General features: G+C 39.3%; 1 protein-coding gene across 6 annotated transcripts in view; it reads left to right on the forward strand.

Annotated features, from left to right (window-relative positions):
- Positions 1-21,323, forward strand: part of EMSY (EMSY transcriptional repressor, BRCA2 interacting) — a 53,821-nt gene that overhangs the window by 13,693 nt on the left and 18,805 nt on the right. For all 6 annotated transcript variants that reach the window (XM_077806237.1, XM_077806400.1, XM_077806317.1 and 3 more), the window contains 8 exons: positions 1,785-2,044; positions 5,910-6,186; positions 10,053-10,304; positions 12,299-12,448; positions 14,624-14,797; positions 16,642-16,778; positions 18,465-18,638; positions 20,487-20,685. In XM_077806237.1, coding sequence (XP_077662363.1) covers positions 1,785-2,044; positions 5,910-6,186; positions 10,053-10,304; positions 12,299-12,448; positions 14,624-14,797; positions 16,642-16,778; positions 18,465-18,638; positions 20,487-20,685 — 1,623 coding nt within the window. The remainder of the gene's footprint in view (positions 1-1,784; positions 2,045-5,909; positions 6,187-10,052; positions 10,305-12,298; positions 12,449-14,623; positions 14,798-16,641; positions 16,779-18,464; positions 18,639-20,486; positions 20,686-21,323) is intronic.

A 21,323-nucleotide genomic window follows, 5' to 3' on the forward strand; every position in this document is an offset into this window, starting at 1 on the left:
GCGCACCCCAACTGCCTTTGGTGGCCGGGAGCTGCAGGGTACCCCTCCCGCCCAGAGTGGCGGGGGCCCCGCAGCTTCCCAGCCCTCACAGGTGCAGGGGAGAATATCCCAGAGGTCCCCAGTCCCCGCAGGCCGGGGTGGGAGGGATCCCTGGCAGTTCCTCAGCTGCAGCTGCTGGCAGGGGAATCCCCCGCAGCTCCCCAGCCTACAAGCGGGTGGCGGGGGAATCCCCCGCAGTTCCCCAGCCTACACATAGGCGGCAGGGGATCCCCGGCAGCTCCGCAGCTGCGGGTGGGGGTCCCTCCTAGCCACTGGGCAGGGGCCGCAGTTCCAGCCACAGCAGGGTAGGGTGCTGGACCCTCCTCCCTCCCCATTTTGTCGTGGACATTTTTAGTAAAAGTCAGGGACAGGTCACGGCTTATGTGAATTTTTGTTTATTGCCCATGACCTCTCCGTGACTTTTACTAAAAATGTCCATGACAAAATCATAGCCTTAGTAATAACTATAAGACTGGTCTGGATTCAAACAAATGATACAGGGATGAAAAAATCTCATCAATCCCCTAAATCATCCAATCCCTCAATTTTTTGCATTTGAATTTTTGCTGAGAGCAGATTTAATTCTTCTTTTGCAAGATGAGGGTCTGACCATGAGCATCTCCAGTCATCTTGTACAAAGGTGAACTGCAGGCATTTAGCATGTTTTTCAACTCATCGCCTTTGACTTACGTTGTTGCCCATAAGCGGCATCATGGCTGTATGCGATATTGTCAAAGAGGGTTACAATACACCTCCATGCATATAGTGTCTGACATTCTGTGACCCTTTTGGCCAGTTGAAGTAAGACAGTCTTGGACAAGGTCTAGTATTTTATGAAAGTAGCGCCATACTGCTTATCAAGATCAACAGAGCATGTTCTAGAAAGCTATTGTCAGTGGTTCAGCGGAGTGTTACAGCAGATATATTTTCTGCACCTGAGGTAGGTGATTGTGGGGGTGAAGAAACTTTTTTGAGGCAAAAAGTTTCTTTTGCAGGATTGCATATTGGTAGAAGTTTCAAAATGTGAGTAAATGTGTCAAAATAGTCACTGCTTCAAACTGCTAAAGGCACAAGTTGACAAAGTGGAATGTGGTCTTGGCATCAGGAATGCATCATATGATAAATAGATCTTCAGAAGCTATTTGAAGTTGAAAGGGATGCTGCTGAAAATGTACTGGGTTGCATTAAAGAAGGCACAAGGGGTAAGGGGGCATGGTGTGATGAAGCAAAAGGGGAAATTTTAGTTACATGTGGAAAATTGCCATAGATGAAAACTGCTAGAAAAGCTGAATGTGGAGTTCTGAACAGGAATGCACTTGAAAAATGTCTTCCCATCCCCCTCACACATGTGCAGTCTCATTAGCGTAACTTCTGCCGTTTTTACACAGAATAGCAAAAGCCCCACACAGGTTATTACATTCTTTTAATTTCTTAACCAGAATTAAACTGCAAAATTACTCAATACCCTTGGTGTTCTGTTTTTTTTAAGAGAAATTCAGTATTATGAAAACAAGTGTGATCTGTGGGAGGGAATTGGAACACCTGATTCTGTTCTCAGGTCTGTCATGGACTTGCTGTGACCTTTGGAAAGTTTTATCTTCTCTCTGCCTTGTGTTTTCCCATTTGAAAATAAATGTACGACTTAACAAGCTTAATGTTATTAGAAAGCACTTAATGTTATTCGAAAGCAGGGAGAGATGGTCAGATGAAAAGTGCTATATAATTGAAAAGTCCTGTTCTTCCAGGTGTCAGCTGCTCAGATGATGATGAAAAGCCCCGTAAAAGACGACGAACTAACTCTTCTAGTTCCTCTCCTGTTCTTCTGAAAGAAGTCCCGAAAGCAGTCACTCCTGTCACTAAAACTATCACGGTGCCTGTAAGCGGCAGCCCCAAGATGAGTAATATCATGCAGAGCATTGCCAACTCCTTACCGCCACACATGTCTCCTGTGAAAATAACATTCACTAAACCCTCAACACAGACGACAAACACAACAACACAGAAGGTACGTGGGGGAATCCGCCAAGCATTACGTAATTGTATTTCTGTCAATGAATAAGACATGATATTTAGCTTTTTCCTTTCTACAAAGTGTCAAGCTATATTTTAAGGATTGTTCTTTGGGTAAGATAATCCCTCTTTTTAAAACAAAAATCTGCTGTGACTGTAGTGCACCTTCGCGTGAAGGGACCTGGATTGACAGCCCTGGAGACTGAAGCCCTTTTTTTATCCACAGAACAGGCACAGCACAGACAGTGGGAGTGCAAGCTTCCCCCACTCTGCCCCACCAATGTGCATCAACCCTGACCTGAAGGGATCACTTCTAGGGATGAGAGGGAATTTAGTCTCCATGCTCACTCAGTTATTGGCCTCTCTGGTGAGACTGCCAACAAGTTGCCAGTTAGTACCTTTTGTGGTGTTGGGTTTTGTGATATGGGCACTAGTCCACTGAGAACTGGATCACATAGGCCAATGAACAGCCATCAGATGGTAACAACTTTTGGTCAAAGGTAATCTTTCTTATTTCTCTTTTCCTTAATTTAAATTATTCTACTTTTGCAGTAGTAAGACCCAGGAAACTGGGTTTGGTCTTTCCATGGCCCACTCTACTTCATGTAGGAGATCATGCCTCCAAGGAGGCATGAGATTTCTCTTTGGGCCCAGCAGGACTTGTTGCTAGATCTGAACAGAGATTGTGGGGACTTTATTTTCCTCTTCATTCTACTCCCTTTACATAGTATTGTGGCAGTTGAGATCAACTGAGGTACTCAAAGTAACAGTGCCCAAGTTTGACCATAATGGGGCTGGAGGCAAGCAGTCCTCAGCTGTAGAATATTTTTTAAATGGACCCTGCATTTGTTGATTTCCAGATCATGCTGCAAGACCTACTTGTTCTCTCAGGCTTTGGGGGAGGGTTTTAAATGTTGGACTGGTCCTCCGTGACATTTTGTTTTTGATTTTGGGGGTCCAGAGTATTGGCTGGATGTATTTTAATTAACTAAAATAAATCATCTTTAAATTTAAACACAATAGTGACAGTGAAAATACTGCAAACCAAATTCATCTTTGGCGTATCTATTGATTTCAGTAGATTTACATGAGAGGTTAATTTGACCTTGACACAGAGAGCATTGATTTAGATTGGCCTCTAGAAAGCATTTCTCAAATAATGAGAGATTCTTGACTTTTGAGCCCAACCTTTCCACCATAATCTTTATGTCAGACTCATAGATTTACTTTCTAACTTTACGTGGATTAGCACACTTCCCATGTCCTGATTTTGGACACTTAGTTCAGTGGGGTAACTTCCTACATTTTAGTGTGAAGATAGTGTGTGTGTTCCTGGCCTTTCATAATGTCTGTTCAGTTGTGTAAAATAGGGGATGCTTTCATTTAGTTCCCTGAAGTCCAGCAGTATCACTGCTCAAACAAATGTCTGCTGGAAAAGCATTCTGGTTAATGGCATGCAAATGAGCATGAGCACATCAAATATAAGGTCTTGCTTTCCATGCAGCAAATATTATTTGGATTAAAGTCTGATTTAACCGGTGACAGAACACTTGTCTGGATGAACACAAGTAATTTATTGTTTGTACTAAATATAACTAGCTTGAAGAAAAGTGGGGGGCTTAGTGTACTCATCTACATATCATTATCCAGGCTTTATTCATTTTCCATACTACTTATACAGCTTATTCCTTTTTCAGAGCAGGTCCTTTGAACTCTGTAAATAAACAAAGTTTTAGCCTGTGCTTTAGTATCCTTTATATTCAAAATGAAATTGAAAAGCATATATTATAAAGGAGGATGTAGTAGTTCAAGATGAAATAGACTTGCAAAGGCAAGGTACAGGCACAAGATAGGACATTAACCTATTACAATCTGATGATTCACTGTCCTTTCTGAATGGAACAATAGGTGCCATCTTTTTGAAAATGGAAATACTGTTAATTTTATCTTCTTTCACTCAGCCCTTTACAGAAGGGTATTTGTCATTTGTTCTCAAAAAACCTTCAAACAGATAATATTTCTCATTTTGCTTTATATGCACGCTTCAGTTTATAAGTGAAATCTCACTCAGGTCCCATGCTAATTCACAATGACAAGATCTAAACTTGTTCTAATAGGAAGTGTAGTAGTTTTTGTATATTGCATAATTTGTTACCGTGATACTCTTTTAAATTGAGTTTGTATGTCATATTTTCCAACCAAAGTGATAATGCTGCTTTAGTAATTTTAAAGGATTATTGAGGTTTGGGATTAGGCTTGAATTTGATATGCAGTTCCTTAAACAATAAGTGATGTTGAATGTGGTTCTTGAATTCTTTTATACCAGTTTTCAGGATTGTGGTGATATTTCAGTAGGTTGGAAGAAAATTCATAGATCCCACTGAAAGATATCAATGCTCTTCCATTTTTCTATTGCATAAAGCTTTATACAAAGGAGGACAATCTAGTAACTACTCTTACTAGTCAAGTCCAGTGGCAACTGTTACCCTCACATCTTTTTTCAATACCTCTTGACAAAGTGATTAGAGGACCAAATTTTTGGCATTTCTCAAAACTGCCAGGATTAGCTTCAGTATATATTCAATAAATGTCTTTAACAAAATAAACAGATGTTCCTCTTAAAAATCTGAATAACTTATAGTTGGTCAGCTAATCAAATAACCTTTTACCAGTGGAAGGATTCTATGCAATTTCAGTATTCCTCCCTAGATTCATTTTATCATCTTTACATATTAGAGAAAATAGTATCAAAAAGTATAATCGTTTGGACCCTCACTCCTTAATAATTGTACTTTAGAGAAATATTCTGCTTTCTAGTGTCCCACTATATAGGACAGATGAGTATTCCTTAGGTTTTATGTGGGTTATACAATATATGTTTCTATTTTAACTTGTGTGTACATATGTAATGTATAGCATGTAGTATATTGTGTATGTACATACACAGTAAGATCAAAACAAAATGTTATGTGTATGTTTGTTATATATCTGTATCCAGATCATAAAACAATCAGTTTCTCAAACCAGACAGTTGCATAAGAGTAAAATCTCTCTCTTGAAAGTTCAAAATGAATTCTAGGTATTTCAGTGATCAGTCAGTCAGGTGCAATTGTAATTCACTAGGTATAGCTTTTTTTTATCTGCAGACAACTGTTGCCCCGGGAGGAAGGAATTTCCTATCTATTTAAAACATCCATAGATAATCAGATAAATTGCTTCTGATCCCTAAAATGGGTTGTTCACTGATAAGCATTAGGGAGGGGCAAACTTATTGCACTGATGGGAAATGTAATAATCATTTGAAAAATAGTTTTTGATCCATATAGCTAAATGATCAATTGTTGGCAAATAATTAAATAGGTTATTAAAGAAAGAATTGATGCTTCTTGTGCTCGTTGCCAGATCTTGGGATACGTGCAGGTTTGGGAGAATGAAGGTTAAAACCCTCCTGAAATTCCAGACATGGAGCAGTTTTGAGTGATGGTGACAGTCAGGCTTCAGACTTTGTGCCCCAGTGAGATGAACTGGGTCAATTCATACCTGTCTTGTTTCAATTTGTCGGCAACATCAGATAACACTACTTTAGCCACATACTTGCTGTTTTCTTCTTAACCAAAAAGCAAAAACATATCCATTTTAAACGAAAATATAGTCCCTTCAGAAACTGATAGATTAGCTGCCCGGCCCCCAACCAAGATAAACTTTTTATGTGTTGCTAGCAAGTATATTCAGATTTGGAAAAGGAACTCTAAACTAAGATCACTAAAACTAAATACCAGTGTGTGTGTGTAGTGTATTACAAAGTTGCTATAAAACTTCTAAATACATGTGAGTGATGAATTAATTTTTTGTTGTTTCAGGTGATCATAGTAACCACCTCTCCAAGTTCAACGTTTGTACCCAACATTCTCTCCAAGTCTCACAACTACGCAGCAGTCACTAAACTTGTTCCAACGTCTGTCATTGCCTCAACTACTCAGAAGCAGCCAGTGGTTATAACAGCGTCTCAGTCCTCTTTGGTCAGTAGCAGCGGTAATGGCAGCACCTGTTCCACTCCCTCTTCCACTCCAAATACCATTGCTGTGACTGCTGTGGTGTCATCGACGCCGTCAGTGGTGATGTCAACGGTAGCACAAGGTATGAGCGTTGTTATGTTTATCAAAACTTTTACTGGTACAGTAGTCCTTTTTTGAGCTTCCTTTATTTCCCTGTCAGCTTGATGATTTTGTTTATTGCCTAAATGTTAATTGAGCAGAGCACACATTCCCTTTGTTTGAGACAGACTTGTTTGCCGCCAGTCTCGGTACATATACTCTGTAAAGTGCATGGAACGTGGAAAACAGTATGTATGCCTCTAATTCTCAATGCAGCCAATCCGCTGTATTCTGTAACCGAATCCTTAATCCAGATTTCTTCTCTTCCCCCTCAACAATTAATATATGCAAATCGTATAGTTCCAAAGAGAATCTTGTCGGAAAATATTGTATAGCTTTCCACTGTGAACGTGACTTAACTGCAGTATTAAAAACTTGTAACTGCAAGCTGACTTGTATTAACCTTTAATACACTCTCTGTGATTAATGAAGTGGGGGGATAGCTTCTTTTTATGGACACCCAGCCAGCCAGTTAGCTATAAAATCCCTTTAGTAGCTGTTCTCTACTTGCTTTACCTGTAAAGGGTTAAAGTCCACAGGTAGAGGAAGGGAGTGGGCACCTGACCAAAAGAGCCAATGTGAAGGCTAGAACTTTTTAAAATTGGGAAAAAAACTTTCCCTTTGTGTCTGTTGTTGCCCTCTGGGGAAAAGGGGAACAGGGCAGCAGTTATGCTGTGAGAAGCTGATGGCCAGGTATGAAAATCATCAGAATCATACCTAGAATTGCTTATTTGGAACCCAGATATGTAAGTAGATCAGAAAATGTGTAGAAAGGTGCGATTAGGTTTATTTTGTTTGTTTGTTATGGCTTGTGGATTCTTCTGTGCTAACCCCAAATGCTTTTGTTGCTTGTAACCTTTAAGCTGAACCCCCAAAAAACTATTTTGGTTGCTTAATTTTTGGAATTACTCTTTTAAAAATCTAGCAATAGCCTGAGTTTTCAGATGTATTTTCTTTTTGTTTTTAATAGAATTTACCCTTTTTTAAGAACAGGATTTGGATTTTTGTTTCTTAAGTGGTTTGTGCACATGTTTTTTAGTTAGCTGGTGGCAACAGCTGATTTTTTTGTTTTCCTTTCTCGGCTCTTCCCTGGGGGTGGTGTGGGGGGTGGCACTTGAGGGTACCCCACAGGAAGGAATTCCCAGGTGCGCCTTCCTGGGTTCCAAGGAGTTTTGCATTTGGGTGGTGGCAGCATCTGCCCATTCAAGGTCAGAGAGAAGCTGTAACCTTGGAAATTTAATACAAGCCTGGAGTGGCCAGTATTAATTTTTAGAATTTTTGCAGGCCCCCACCTTCTGCATTCAAAGTACCAGAGTGGGGAATCAGCCTTGACACTCCCCCTACCCATCCCAGATATGAAAAATAACTAAGTTTTCTGGGGGTAATTTTTTGGGGAAATTTCTTTTTGTTTAGACAGGCTCACAAAATGAAACCCAAAAATAGATGTATCATAATACTTGGCATATCTAGTCTTCAGATTGCTTTTTGAGTTTTTACCAATTAATCCTCAATGTTTCTGTGAGGTGGAGAAGTATTTATAAAATTTATCCCCATTTTAGAGGTAGGGAAATTGAGTAGAGAATGGGTTACCTAAGGTCAGAGGAAATCTGTCAGAGCTGGGATTGGAAATCAGGAGTTGCTGTCTTCTAGTCCAAACTAAATATGCTAGATCACACTGGCTGTCATAAAGTACTTCTTCAAGGCCCATATTCTTCATTTTCTTCCCCTTCCCCATTTTCTCCTAAGAGTGTTCACAGCCTCTTTTGGAACCCAAAGATTCCCCTGCTGTTTCCCTGCATTTCCTACCCTGTCTTTTCCTGTATTGCCATGAACTTTCCTTTTGGTGTAGGATGATTTGATATAGGTTCTTCTATAGTTCGTCTGCATTCTTAATTTTGGTTAGAGGGGTTCAGAAGATAGCGATACAAGGCATTTTTTTCCCTTACAATATTTCTGAGGAAACCTTTCTGTTTATTATTTTAACTACTTGAAGCAGGAAGATAATTTTCACACTCCACTTCTTGCATGGCACAGTAAAAAATGTCTGATGACCTCCGAAAGGTCTGGCAAAAATCTGTTGCCTAGTGGAGGTGGTCTTTAGAATTATAGATTGAGCCAGATTCTACTGGAAACCTGGTGGGAGGGAGGAATGGAAATTCTTTAAAGTGATTGCTTAAAATTGGAAGGTGGGATTCTTATTGCAGGCTTTGTTTTAATCACTATTAAGGCTGCGAATCTGTCACAGAAGTCACGGATTCCATGACTTTCTGGAACCCTCTGTGACTTCTGCAGCAGCCAGTTCAGCTGACCTAGAGGCGACCTGAGCAGCTCAGGCAGCCCCTAGGCCAGTTGCACTGGCCATTGCTGGAGAAGTCTTGGGCCACCACGCCCCGCCCCCAGCAGTAGCAGGAGTTTGGGTGTGGGAGAGGGTTCAGGGAAGGGGGTTGGGACGCGGAAGGGGGTGAGGGATCTGGGCAGTGCTTACATGAGGGGCTTCCCAGGAAGCAGTGACATGCCCCTTGGCTCCCAGGCAGAGGCGTGGCCAGGCAGGTCCCATTGGCCCCCTGGCTGTGCCTCTGCCTAGGAGCTGAGGGACATGTCGCTGCTTCCGGGGAGCCACATGAAGCCAGGAAGGGAGCCTGCCAACCCCCTTGCCTCCCCAGCTGCAGGGGTCCTGGGTGTCCCCCCACCCCAAGAGCACCCGCAGTGCCCTTGACATCCCCTCCCTACCCCCCCCCCCCCGAGTACTCAAGATTTAGTCGGGGTATACAGTACAAGTCATGGACGGGTCACGGGCTGTGAATTTTTGTTTATTGCCCATGACCTGCCCATGACTTCTACTAAAAATACCCATGCCTAAAATGTAGCCTTAATCACTATTACTGTACGGGATTGTTATACCTTGATAAGTAGACTTGGATTTGCTTACCTTGTTCAAGACTGCTCCTGATTTCCAAGTTATGTATTGTACGCATACTGTGAAATAGAGGGCGTTAGCTGGTTAGCCTTCCTAGGACTACCACACACATTGTCAAACATTCTCTGTTAGTGTTAATGCTCTTGATGTCCCCATATTTTCTTTCAATCTCTAACAGTTTTTATTGCACTATAAATTTTTTATTGTCTTGCAGTTTAAAAAGGGTCAGCCTTGAAAGGGGGTTATGTTAATTATACTACAAAAAGCACACAGTAGACTGCAATATTCTCTGCATTAACTATCTCAGTGGTTCTCAATCTTTGCAGACTACTGCACCTCTTTCAGGAGTCTGAGTTGTCTTGCATATCCCAAGTTACACCTCACTTAAAAACTACTTGCTTTTACAAAATCAGACATAAAAATAAAGTGTCACAGCACACTATTACTGAAAAATAGCGTACTTTCTCATTTTTACCATATAATTATAAAATAAATAATATAAATATTGTACTTACATTTCAGTATTTTGAACAGTATAAACATCATCTGTATGAAATTTTAGTTTGCACTGACTTTACTAGTGCTTTTTATGTAACCTGTTGTAAAACGAGGCAAATATCTAGATGAGTTGCTGTATCCCCTGGAAGATCTCTGCATACCCCTAGGGGTACAAGTACCCCTGGTTGAGAACCACTGAACTATCTTACCCTGTTGTGCTCACACATTGGTAACTTATGTAAGGTTTTCTTTGTCTCTAAATTCGGATACTTTGGAACTGAAAGATGGTATTGCATCTTGTCAGATCCTATGCACGCTTACACGTGCTTTTCACAGTAGTAAAGGCAATGGAAAAGTGGTTGTGTTGCATTTAAAGAACAGAAATTTGTTCTCTTGTTTCATTGTTAAATCCACATTTGTTTGTTCTTTCACAGGTGTGTCCACGTCGGCGATTAAAGTTGCATCCACCAGACTACCTTCCCCAAAAAGCTTGGTGGGGACCCCAACCCAGATTCTAACACAGTTTCCCAAACAGCATCAGCAGACCCCAAAACAGCAGCTGCATCAAATACAACAGACCCAGCAGCAGCTGTCACAGTCTTCTCCAGTAGCACATCAGCAGCAATCACAACAGTGTCAGTTGCCACCTGGCATCAAGCCCACCATTCAGATAAAACAAGAATCAGGTAGCTGGAATTAATCTTGGGCAATATTAGTAATGAGTGAAGTCTGACTACCATACAAGAACTAAGGGCTAAATTCTGCCCCAAATGTGCACAGGCAGCTCTCATTGACTTCAATGGGAGGCACTTCAGGGCAGAATTTGGCTCTGAAACTGGAAAAGGTGGTTAACAGGGTATGTGTAGGTAATGATTTTAGTTTACCTTTGTGGAAAAGTGTTTGTGTTGTTCTGTCCTTGGCGCCCCCGCCGCCCCCCGTAGAAAAGAGAATGAACTATTAAATAGGAAGTTTTCTTCCTACCTTTAGAGATTGTAAAGAAAGGTATACACATGCCCTGCTGGCAACCTGGAAGATGGCAGTTTTCTGAAGATTTAAACATTTGAGCAAACAAACAGCTTTTCAGCTGTATCACTTAAGCTTAAAGGTAATCCATCCACCCATCTCTTACTGCTACTATTGGTTCAAAAACCAAAAAGTTACACTGACTTTTGTCGTAACAAATGCAGTACTTAGAATCCAGTCCAACTTTCAGTTCTGTTTCCAACACTGATTCCTTTGATATTTCCAGTTCTGTTTCTAGCTCTAGTTAATACAGTTGGCTTTGGGCAAGTCAGTCTCTCTGCATCAGTTTGATCTGTTTGTAAAATAGTTTACTAATACCTACCTCATGGGGAGTTGAGAAGTAATGTTTGTAAAGCTCTTAGAAAATTTTAAGGAAAAGTGCTATAAAAGTGCAACGTATTATTCTGTCCTTGTTTATTTTATATTAATGCACGTGAAATCAGCACTGTAGTAAGGGAACATGTATTTTTTTCAGTTCTAGACCTTTTAGGTCAGAGTACCTAAAAGGATAGGACCGCAGGGTGGTGCTGGGAATCTGTGATAAAATGTCTCGTGGATTATGAGACCATTGCTTTAGATAAAAGTTCATTAATGAACAGTATAAAATGCCTCCACCCTACAGTCATTGCCTACCACTTAATCAGTAACTATCATTTTTGTGTCTGCTTGGTACAAAGAACTAGTACAGAAGGAGTAGCAATTACAAAAGTTCAAATTAGATTTTTTAACTGAGATTTTGCTTTTTATCTAGTTTTCCCTCTGTATTGACTCAATGAGGGTCAAATAACTCAGCCAACAACACAGTGCATCTACTTAGCACAGAGTAGAACTCAGTACTCGGCTCGGATAAACTCTTGCTCTGACTTCTAGATCATGACTACTTGAAACCTTTGGTTGCAACCCAAAAGTGTATCCCAAAGAGGTATTTGCTGGGTCGTGCCCCACAGGCTAGGAGTGGGGAAGAGAAGACAAATCCTCCTAGACAGTAGGGACCATTAGAAGCGGAGAGGAGTGACTTGCTCACTCCCTCACTCTTTGTCTCTGGTCAGCCCCTGTCCCATCCCAATTCCACAGCTGCTCCAAGGCAGCACCAGCTCAAGAGATGAGTTCAGAATGGGAGGGAGAAGCATCCTCACCCCTAGCTCCTGAATCCAGTGTCACCATCACTCCCTTGCTCCAAACGGCATTCTCATTTTTACATATTTTTGATTACTATCAAAATGAAATTTAACAATTCTTAATAAAGTATATGATAATGAAGAGACTTAACTGACAAATGTATGGATGCATTTTTTAGATATTTCATTGGTTTTGGACCAACTTGATATTGATTAACATAGTGGGTCCTGGGGAGATATATTTGGTCACAGACCAAAGAAGGTTAAAAACGTCTGCACTAGATCACATGATTTAATGGTGCTACAAGCACCTGTGGTGATCGGAGTAGTTTGGAAGTGCTAGCAGGCACGTGAAAGGTGAAGGTGGTGGTTGTCTTGGTACTAGCAAAAAATCTAAATATTTTCAGGCTTAGGAATATATTGGGTCAAAAATAAAAGCCTTGTGCAGCTACTTGCCCATTAGGGTTTGGTCTGGGGAAACATTTCAGCAAGTAACTTTTTGTGCCTGTATGTTAACAGTGACCTTTCTCCTTTTCTAGGTGTTAAAATAATCACTCAACAGGTGCAGCCCAGTAAAATCCTACCCAAACCAGTTACAGCAACTTTGCCCAGCAGTAGCAATTCACCTATTATGGTGGTTAGCAGTAATGGGACTATCATGACAACTAAACTGGTCACTACTCCCACTGGTAAGTTACTGTTCTTAGAAGGGAAGGGAGGGTAAACCCAGCAATACTGTTAATAAATCCTGTTTAGCAGGGTTAAATAGCATTTTGTTCATTGTTTATTTAAAAAAAAAAAAAAAGGGTATAACAGCAAATTTGTAAACCTTTTGATAGTCACATACTAGGTTAGGACATTTATCCTTGTCATACACTAAAATGCTGTATTATAAAATGCTGTATTGTCAAGTTTACCATTGGGTGGTCTTTTATTTCTCTTGTACTCTCTTTGGCTTGACACACATAAGTCTAATCATTCCTTTCCCACTGGTTGAGAGAGAAATGTCACTGAAACCGATGATGATGATACTTTGCACTTCTGTAGCACCTTGTATTAGAGGATGTTAAACAAATGAATTAAGCCTCTCAACATCCCTTGAAGGTAGGTAAATATCATTAATCCTGTCTTATGGATGAGGGATTTGAGAGACAGCTGAGTTTCTCAGGGTCTCACAGTAAGTGCATAGAGGAGCCAGGAATAGAACCCAGATCCCTCAACTCTGTTCTGTGTATTCACCAGTAGATACACTTCCTTTCTGTATCAGTAATGTTACAGACTGATGTATTAGGGTAGTGTTGAATGTATGAAGAAGATTTAGGGGCAAGGCTGAATTTCTTTAAAGTTTGGTCAAAATTCATTTCTTTCCTAAGTACGCCACACATGTTGGGGTAGGTGGTATAAATCTGTGCTTAACTCAATTTTTAGTCCAACTTTTCAGTTCACCTTTAAATTCTTTACCCAGATAAAACATTATCCTGATATATTTTAAACAAGTGAATATAACTTTTTGGAAGTTTTTTTCATGTTTAATTGGTAAATCTTGACTAGGCCATTTGCTTTCTCTCTTCAGACCAGTTTTGAATATTAGGTTTCCCAATTAAATCTAGCTGTTTTGTATAATAATTTTTAGCAACAAAGCTCTGCAATGCTTAGTCTACAGTATGTGTAGAAGTACAACTGGAGTAGAAAGTTACCCTTCCTTAACTAATACCTGTTAAACGTAGTGGTTGAGAGGACTGAGCATGGGACTGGTAGTCAGGAATTGAGTTCATATTCTACCTCTCCCAGTGACTCACTCTGTGATTTTGGGCAAGTTCCTTAACCTCTGTGGGCCCTGTATTGCTCCCATTGAAGTTAATAGGAGAAAGAAAACAAACACCAGGTTTATGTATCTTTTGGATATTGAGAAGATTAGCTTGAATTCATAAATACTTCTAAACTGTATAGTTGTATTTATTATTGTAGCTATTGTATTCTAAAGAGTGATAGTATAACTTTCGCAAAGCGAAATTTAGGCTGGATGTCGATTCTGTTAAGCCATTTCTATTGGTTTATGTGCTCTCTCCCCACTCTTCTTAAAGAGGAAGAGATCGCTTCTAGCAAATTCCATCCAATAAATCACACTTTGGCAGGTAATAAAATAAAGGACAAATATTGAGGGAGAATCTAAACACCTTGTGAACAACAGAGCCATGAACATAAAGGACATCAGTTTATGAAGAACAGATCCATTACAAACTAGAATAGTTTTAACTTGAAACATGATAGACAAAACATTTGACAGTGCTTTATGAAATCTTTAATTTAATTTAAATTGGCATATATCTGCACGTGATGCAGACTGAAAACTAGCTGGAGGATCTTAAAGGGTAATGATAAATAGTATCCAGTCAAAGGCTGTATGGGGATATGGTTGCTCTCTGTGAATAAATCAGAGGGGTAATGGCAGGGAGGGAGAAGAGCTGTTGAATATAAAGGACAACGCTGGCCCAAGAACAAATGGGTATAAACTGGCCATGAATAAATTTAGACTGGAAATTAGAAGATGATTTCTGATCATCAGAAGAGTGAGGTTCTGGAACAGCCTCCCAATAGGAGTAGTAGGGGCAAACCACCTAACTGGTTTTAAAATGGAGCATGATAAATTTATGAATAGGATTGTATGATGAGTGTGCCTGTGATAGCAATGGACTGGACTTGACCCAGGTGATGTCCCTTCTTCTCCTCTGTTCCTATGTTCAGTTTCTTATAGTGGAACTAAATACTTCTCTTTGATCTAAACCTTCTTTCACAATTTGCAATACTCATGGTGTTTCATATTTTAATTGCAAGCCTGTTTTTATTGTTTTACTTTGAAATAGGGACACAAGCAACATATACTCGTCCAACGGTAAGCCCCTCTATTGGGGCTCGGATGGCTGGAACTCCAGGCGCTGCCACTTATGTGAAAACCACCAGTGGCAGCATCATTACGGTAGTGCCAAAATCGCTGGCTACACTGGGAGGCAAGATTATAAGCAGTAATATTGTTTCTGGTAGGTGTATTGATATAAAGTCTTATCTGAGATACAAAACTTCTAGAGACATGCAAATACTTTAGGCCTCACGTTTGATTTATCTCTGTGGGTACAAAGACAAATCATTTTGTTGCATGTTTGAAAAATATTTTTTGCATTTAGGACCAATTATTGGAAAAGGGTTATTCTCCTTTATACATATCAGAAATGGCTGATTGATGAGAGGAACAGTTAGAACAGGTTAGAATTGAGAGAAACCCTACTTTCACCATCTTAGAATTATTTCCCTTTCTCAAAATTGGTACAAATTAAATGTATTTTTAAATCTGGAATGTGTTATGAGGTAGTTGCCAGGCATCAATGATGGGTTGAAGTTGATGACCAGGATTCTTTGTTGGCACGCATGTCAGCAGCTAGGTATGATGTCTTTACAGATAGTTGGAACTATTTTTAGGGAAAAACAGAAGTGGTAGTTATCTGAGCAGAAAAGTAATTATTGAAATGGGCAGGTTGATACCACTGGTGACTTGTATGTTCTGTTAGCCATTGTGAGGAGCTGTTCAGAAAGGGTCATTGTAAATAAACAAGAAGCCACTAAAGGCAAGTTATTATACGGTAGGAGGGAAGAACAACAAAAAGTTCATCAGTAGAAAAATGTCTTCTGAACTCTGGGCTTCAAAAGGAAAGAGGTTTGTTGTTGTTTTTTAAATAATGCTGTGAAAGAAACCACAAGTTTGTCTTATACTTCCAGTAACAGAATTCTGTATTCCCATACATTAGCCATAGTAAAAACCTGGCCTCCCTTTGTGGAAAAGAGAGATAATAGTGTTAATGTGTTCTCAGCATATGAACAGCTTTCTACTGAACGGGAAACCTCCCTTTTATAAGATGTAAAATCTAAGATTTTTCTCTTGCAAAATCTGCTACAGATAGAATTGCTTGATCTACCATTTTCAATCTTTATTTCTATTTGAAGTAATTTATTTGGTAGACAACTTTCTTTTAGCACAGGGATGCCCAAAATTTGCAACACTGAGAGCCAGAGCTAATGCGCATATTTACAGAATATGTCAAAGATAAATGCACACAACCATAATATTTGTGCCTGTACCTTTCGTGATAGCTGTTCAGAAATTGTCCTTTGGTTTGTATCAACCATGAAAACTGTTCAGCTCTGTGCTCCCCACACAGGATCTACAGTTGTTGTGCACCCTACGGGCCACACGTTAAATGTCGTCTCTTTAGCAGTTTAACTTTTTTCAGTTGCATTTAAACTTGCCGTGATGGTAGGATTATCTTTAGGGCTTCTGTTTTTCAGAGTTTATCCATTTCATTTTTCAGGGTTTATGTTTAGCAATTTTCAAGTTTTATGTAGCTTTCCAAAAATCAGAGGGGTTTCAGGACTCTCTTTGTACACATTGTAATGAATCTCTTTATAATGTCCCTTAGTGTTCTTTAACATAGTAGCACTATATTAAAGCACATTAAGGAACCTTTAGTGCACACCAGCAGGGCCTACCTGGACCACATAATGTGCAACATATTAGCATGTTTTAGAAGTCACATCCCTTGTCCGTATTACTGCTCTGTACAAACAAGCCCTTATATACAAGTAACCATTTTTGGTGTTTTTCCAGTGTTTATTGGATAAACACTGTTTTCATTTTTTTTTTTTTGGGTATCCGGGGTGTTTTATTGGTGTTTACTGATTAAAACTGAAAATCAGAAGCCCTAATTATTTTCCTTATGTTGCACCCAAAGCATGTTTATAAAGATTCTAGAGTTGCATGAAATATATACATAAAAATAACGGAGCATCATCACTTTTAACCCAGGCCTCTCTTCTTCCCACTTGCTTTAAGGAACTACAACCAAAATTACTACAATCCCAATGACTTCCAAGCCCAATGTGATTGTTGTGCAAAAGACTACTGGAAAAGGAACAACTATTCAAGGACTTCCAGGCAAAAATGTTGTTACAACATTGTTAAATGCTGGGGTAAGCAAGAGTTTTAAGTCTAGAATCCATAGACCAAGTAAGAGTGTGTGTTGCCTTCTGCCTTTCTCTGTTTGTTATAAACCTAGTTTCATATAGTGGTCCTGGCTAGCAAAACTCTAATTAGCTGTCTAGCAGATGTAGCTTGGGCCTAGGTCAGGGATGATTGAGGGGCTAGTATGCTCTTTGGGACTAAAGCAGTTAACAAAAGCGGGGGTTCAATAGGGACTGTTAAAGTTGGGTTAAAGCCTCATATCTTCTCCTTCTTTGTGTTCTCTGTCCAGCTGTCTCTGGGTTACAGAGGCTGTCCGGTCCAAAAAGGGTGGAGTCATACAAAATGACTGGATTCTTGTACCAGTTCTTTTAATATGAGAATGGGATTGTCTGATCCAATGTGTGAAGGGAGGGTCCTTTTTCAAATATTCTACACATTTAACATAGTTTGTAAAATTTGATATCCATCTGTATATCTGTTAATTATGTATGCCCTTAACTTCTAAGCTTTTCAGGGCAATTCTGAATTAGGATAAAAAGCTGAACACTCAGATTTTCACTAAACTGAAATCCTACAATATTTTGGAAACACCAGAATGTGATGTTCCAAAACAAAATATGCTCCCCAGCATCGCCTGCAGCAGAGCTAGGGACCCTGGAAGCCCGGGCAGCTGCTGAATGAAATTGACAGGATTCTTGACAGTTTTACTGCTTCCAACCACTAAATGGCAGCAGTGAAACTGAGGAGACTTTTGTTGTCAAGTTAACAAGAGTTTCGTCTGCTTGGGGTCCTTTGGAAGTTCACTCAAATAGAGCCATTCCCGTGAAAAGGTTCAATTTTGACAAATCAGCATTTTCTGATTTAAAAAAAAAAACATTTTGTTGGAAAATTCCTGACTAGCTGTTCTGGATACCCCAGTGATAGGCATAATAATGTAAAACAGATTAAAGGAACAAACTGTCAAAAAATTGTAAACTCCAGATTTAGGTTTGGTAAAATTCTTTATAAAAAATAATGTTAAAAAAGATTTGGTATTTTTTTAACTTTCTTTTAAAGCATGTTTGCAAATGAGTTGCAAAGGATTCTATTTTCTGTTCTGTGAATTCTTTGAAGTAGAGATTATCTTGATAGCTGTCTTATATAGCATCTGTATGTGCTTAACCAATTAAAAGTGAACATTTGCTTGCACTGCTGAAAGCCACCTTTTCCCTTCACCACACCTGAAAGAAAACCACACGAGAATTAGAAATAAAACTGGCCAAACTAGTTTCATTGTGGAAACCAAAATAAATTCATAACAGCACAAATTGTAAAAGGTAAATAAAATAGTAAAATATTTCCAGTTTTAATAATCTAAGATGTTGCTACTGACAAAGAGCAACTCTTAAAAGTTTTGAGTATACCTTTAAACATCTCATACAATTCTACTTTCCCAGAGAAGAGAGTTTTTTTCTTAATGCCACATAAACTCTTACTAGTCTTTATTTTTGTGCTTGGTTTTTGAATTTACTTCCTATTAAATGCACCTACTCCTTGAAACCAACCTGATGATGAAAGAAATTGGTTGGCATGTTACAGAGCAGCCACTGTGCTGCCTCTTATGTGAATTTTACCTATGTTTAGATAGGAGGGTATTATAGATCACTGAAGAAATTGCATTGCAAGTTAACATGTACATTTTGCCTTTACTTCAGGGGGAGAAAACTATTCAAGCAGTGCCAGCAGGAGCAAAACCTGCCATCATCACTGCAACCAGACCCATCACAAAAATGATTGTCACGCAGCCGAAAGGAATAGGATCTACTGTCCAGCCAGCCACCAAAATCATCCCAACCAAAATTGTTTATGGGCAGCAAGGGAAAACACAGGTACAGCAAGGACTCCTTCTGTCTTATGAAAAATACTTAGATTTCTATAAAAAGAGAAACAAGCCTTCATGGTGTTGGCAGTCCTTTGCACTTCAAAGCCTTTGGTGTGGGGTGAAATTGATCTGGTTATAGTAATGTGTATCTTATGCACTTCATGAAGTAGGTCTCTCCCTGGACCCTAACATAGATTGGCAGTTTGGTGCTCCATTAGCACACTAGATGGATATTTAAGCACATTACTTTCCAGGGGAAGAAGCCTAACTCACCTTTGAGGCCAGAGCCTGTATTTGTAAAGCTCAAGCAGAATATTTTAAGATTGAATCATTCCAGAAGATTTATACAGTTGAGCAAACATTCTGTGCAACAAAGGTCCCAAAAATCAGATAAGGCATGAAGCTATAATGAGGAGAGAGGATTACAGGTATGGAAGGGAAGGTTATTCCATATGAGGAGAGATTGAAAGGACTGAGATACAGTTATATGGTAGAAATATATAGAGAAGGCCAGTCAAGCACTATTCAGTCTTCTGTTTTATGATAGAAGACATGCATGATGAAATTAAAAGGCAACACATTTTAAACATTAAAGGAAATACTTATTAAGCAATGTATGACTAGCTTGTGGAATTCACTGCTTCAGAGTAGTAAGGCAAATCATATATGGCTAAAAATGGCACGTGCAAGAACACATTTTGTGTGGAATAAAAATCACCTCATTCTTCAGGGCTGCTCATATTCCTGAAGGGAATCTACTGCTTTGAACTGTAGCCTAAAGAAAATAGGTAGCCAGGTTTGAGTCCATGAAAGATGGGAGGAATCGCTCCATAATCTGTCAACCTGAGGGACTGGGAAGAAGCAGGGTGAATCCTGCCCTATGGAGTGACTTTGAAACATCTGGCATCAACAGGATATCAGAGTAGTTAAGACTCTGTCTGTTCTGATATGGTGGTAATTATCTTCCTTTTGTCTGCCAGAACCTGTTCAAAACAATCTGAAATGATGATTAGATGTAGGAACTTAAGTACTGTGAAGATAGGTGCCATAAAATTGTTTACCTTTTTTATGATGATTGTCTGAATTTACTGCTCATAAAATTGATGGCTTAATAGCAGTGGCTTGAGCCAAGTACAAAGTAGGCAAGGTCCTTGCAAACGTCAATTCTTCTAATGAACCTTAGTCCTGACTCCTGCTATTCAGGTCCTTATGCCACTGAGTACAGATTGACAACTGTAGTACACAGGCATGTAATATGGTCACTAGGCTTCTCAACTTGAAGTGTATACTCTAAAGTTTATGCCTAAAATTAGACTGTAGAGTTAAAAGACTAGTATGTTAGCCCTCTGCACCCTGTGTTATTGAATCTATCCTAATTCTGGGCACTCTATACGTCTAAACAGAGTTCAAGTTTAATCTTGTATCAATAAATGAAAGAAAGTTATATTCATATACAGGCTTTCAGAATTTATCTGAATTGGTCAGAACTAGAAAAACCTGTTGTATGTCTAAATAAATTAGTGCCCAATCCCATAAATCACTTGTGTTAAGCACATGCTTAAGTACTTTACTGGATTAGTTCCTTATAGCATAATGATCAGTAGCTTGTGACCTTAATAATAGACCTTAAATTAGATGATCTATATCGTTCTTAGTATTCACAGATGCTAAGTGGTTGTGTAGGAATTTGCCATGCTCCTGTATGGACAGGAACATACAACCTCTATATAATCCTCTTTTGTATATGCTGTCTTGATTACATATCAGGAGACAGTGGACTCAAGAAACTCTGATAGGTGTTTGGTCCTTTCTTGAGTGCTCTTACTGTAAATAGAGAAATTGTTTTTTCTCTTAGGTTCTCATAAAACCAAAGCCTGTGACATTTCAAGCTACGGTTGTGAGTGAGCAGACAAGGCAGCTGGTAACTGAAACATTGCAGCAGGCATCCAGGGTGGCAGAGGCAGGAAACTCCTCTCTCCCAGAAGTGAAAGAAGAACCACAGAGCTACACTGATAGCAGCTCCTCTTCTACAGAGTCCTCCCAGAGCTCCCAGGGTAAATATAATCACTTTGTTTGCTAAGTAATAAGCTTTGATTCCCTCTCCCAAAGACGTAAGCTAGTTTTTTATAACCTGTTGTATCTCTTTATTATGTTTTAAATGCACGGTCATCTGGTCTGGTTAGGTGACTGGAGATCAGGACTTCTGAAAATTGCTTCCAAATACTGACTTTTTGTGAGTCCTGTAACCCCATGTCTCAGTTCCACATCTGAAAAATGAGGATATTACTACTTGCAGGGGTGTTGGGGATTAACTTCTGAAAGCACTTTGAGATTTGAGATTGATGACATATTCTAGAGAAGTATGTAGTATTAATCAGAAATGTTTTACTTTTCACCTCAAAATCATCAGTTCTCTAAATATCAAATTTACTTTTTTTTAAAAAAAAATCATATGGTTCAGGTCTTCCTTTGATCCCCAGCTAACCTGGGTAGTGACATCCATTGTAACATTAGGAGATTTGCGCACTCATTAAGAGACTGGATACACAAGTATTTTTAAGCATGTTCTTTAGATAAAAACAAAATGGTCAGTTTATATCTGCAAACACCTTTTATCTTTTTCACATACATAGCCCTCCTCTTCCATTCATCCCTTCAACTTTTTAAAAGTTGTTGTTCTTCGAGTAGTGTC

Source organism: Eretmochelys imbricata, chromosome 1, assembly GCF_965152235.1.
Source record: "Eretmochelys imbricata isolate rEreImb1 chromosome 1, rEreImb1.hap1, whole genome shotgun sequence".
In the NCBI taxonomy this organism is placed as follows: domain Eukaryota; kingdom Metazoa; phylum Chordata; order Testudines; family Cheloniidae; genus Eretmochelys; species Eretmochelys imbricata.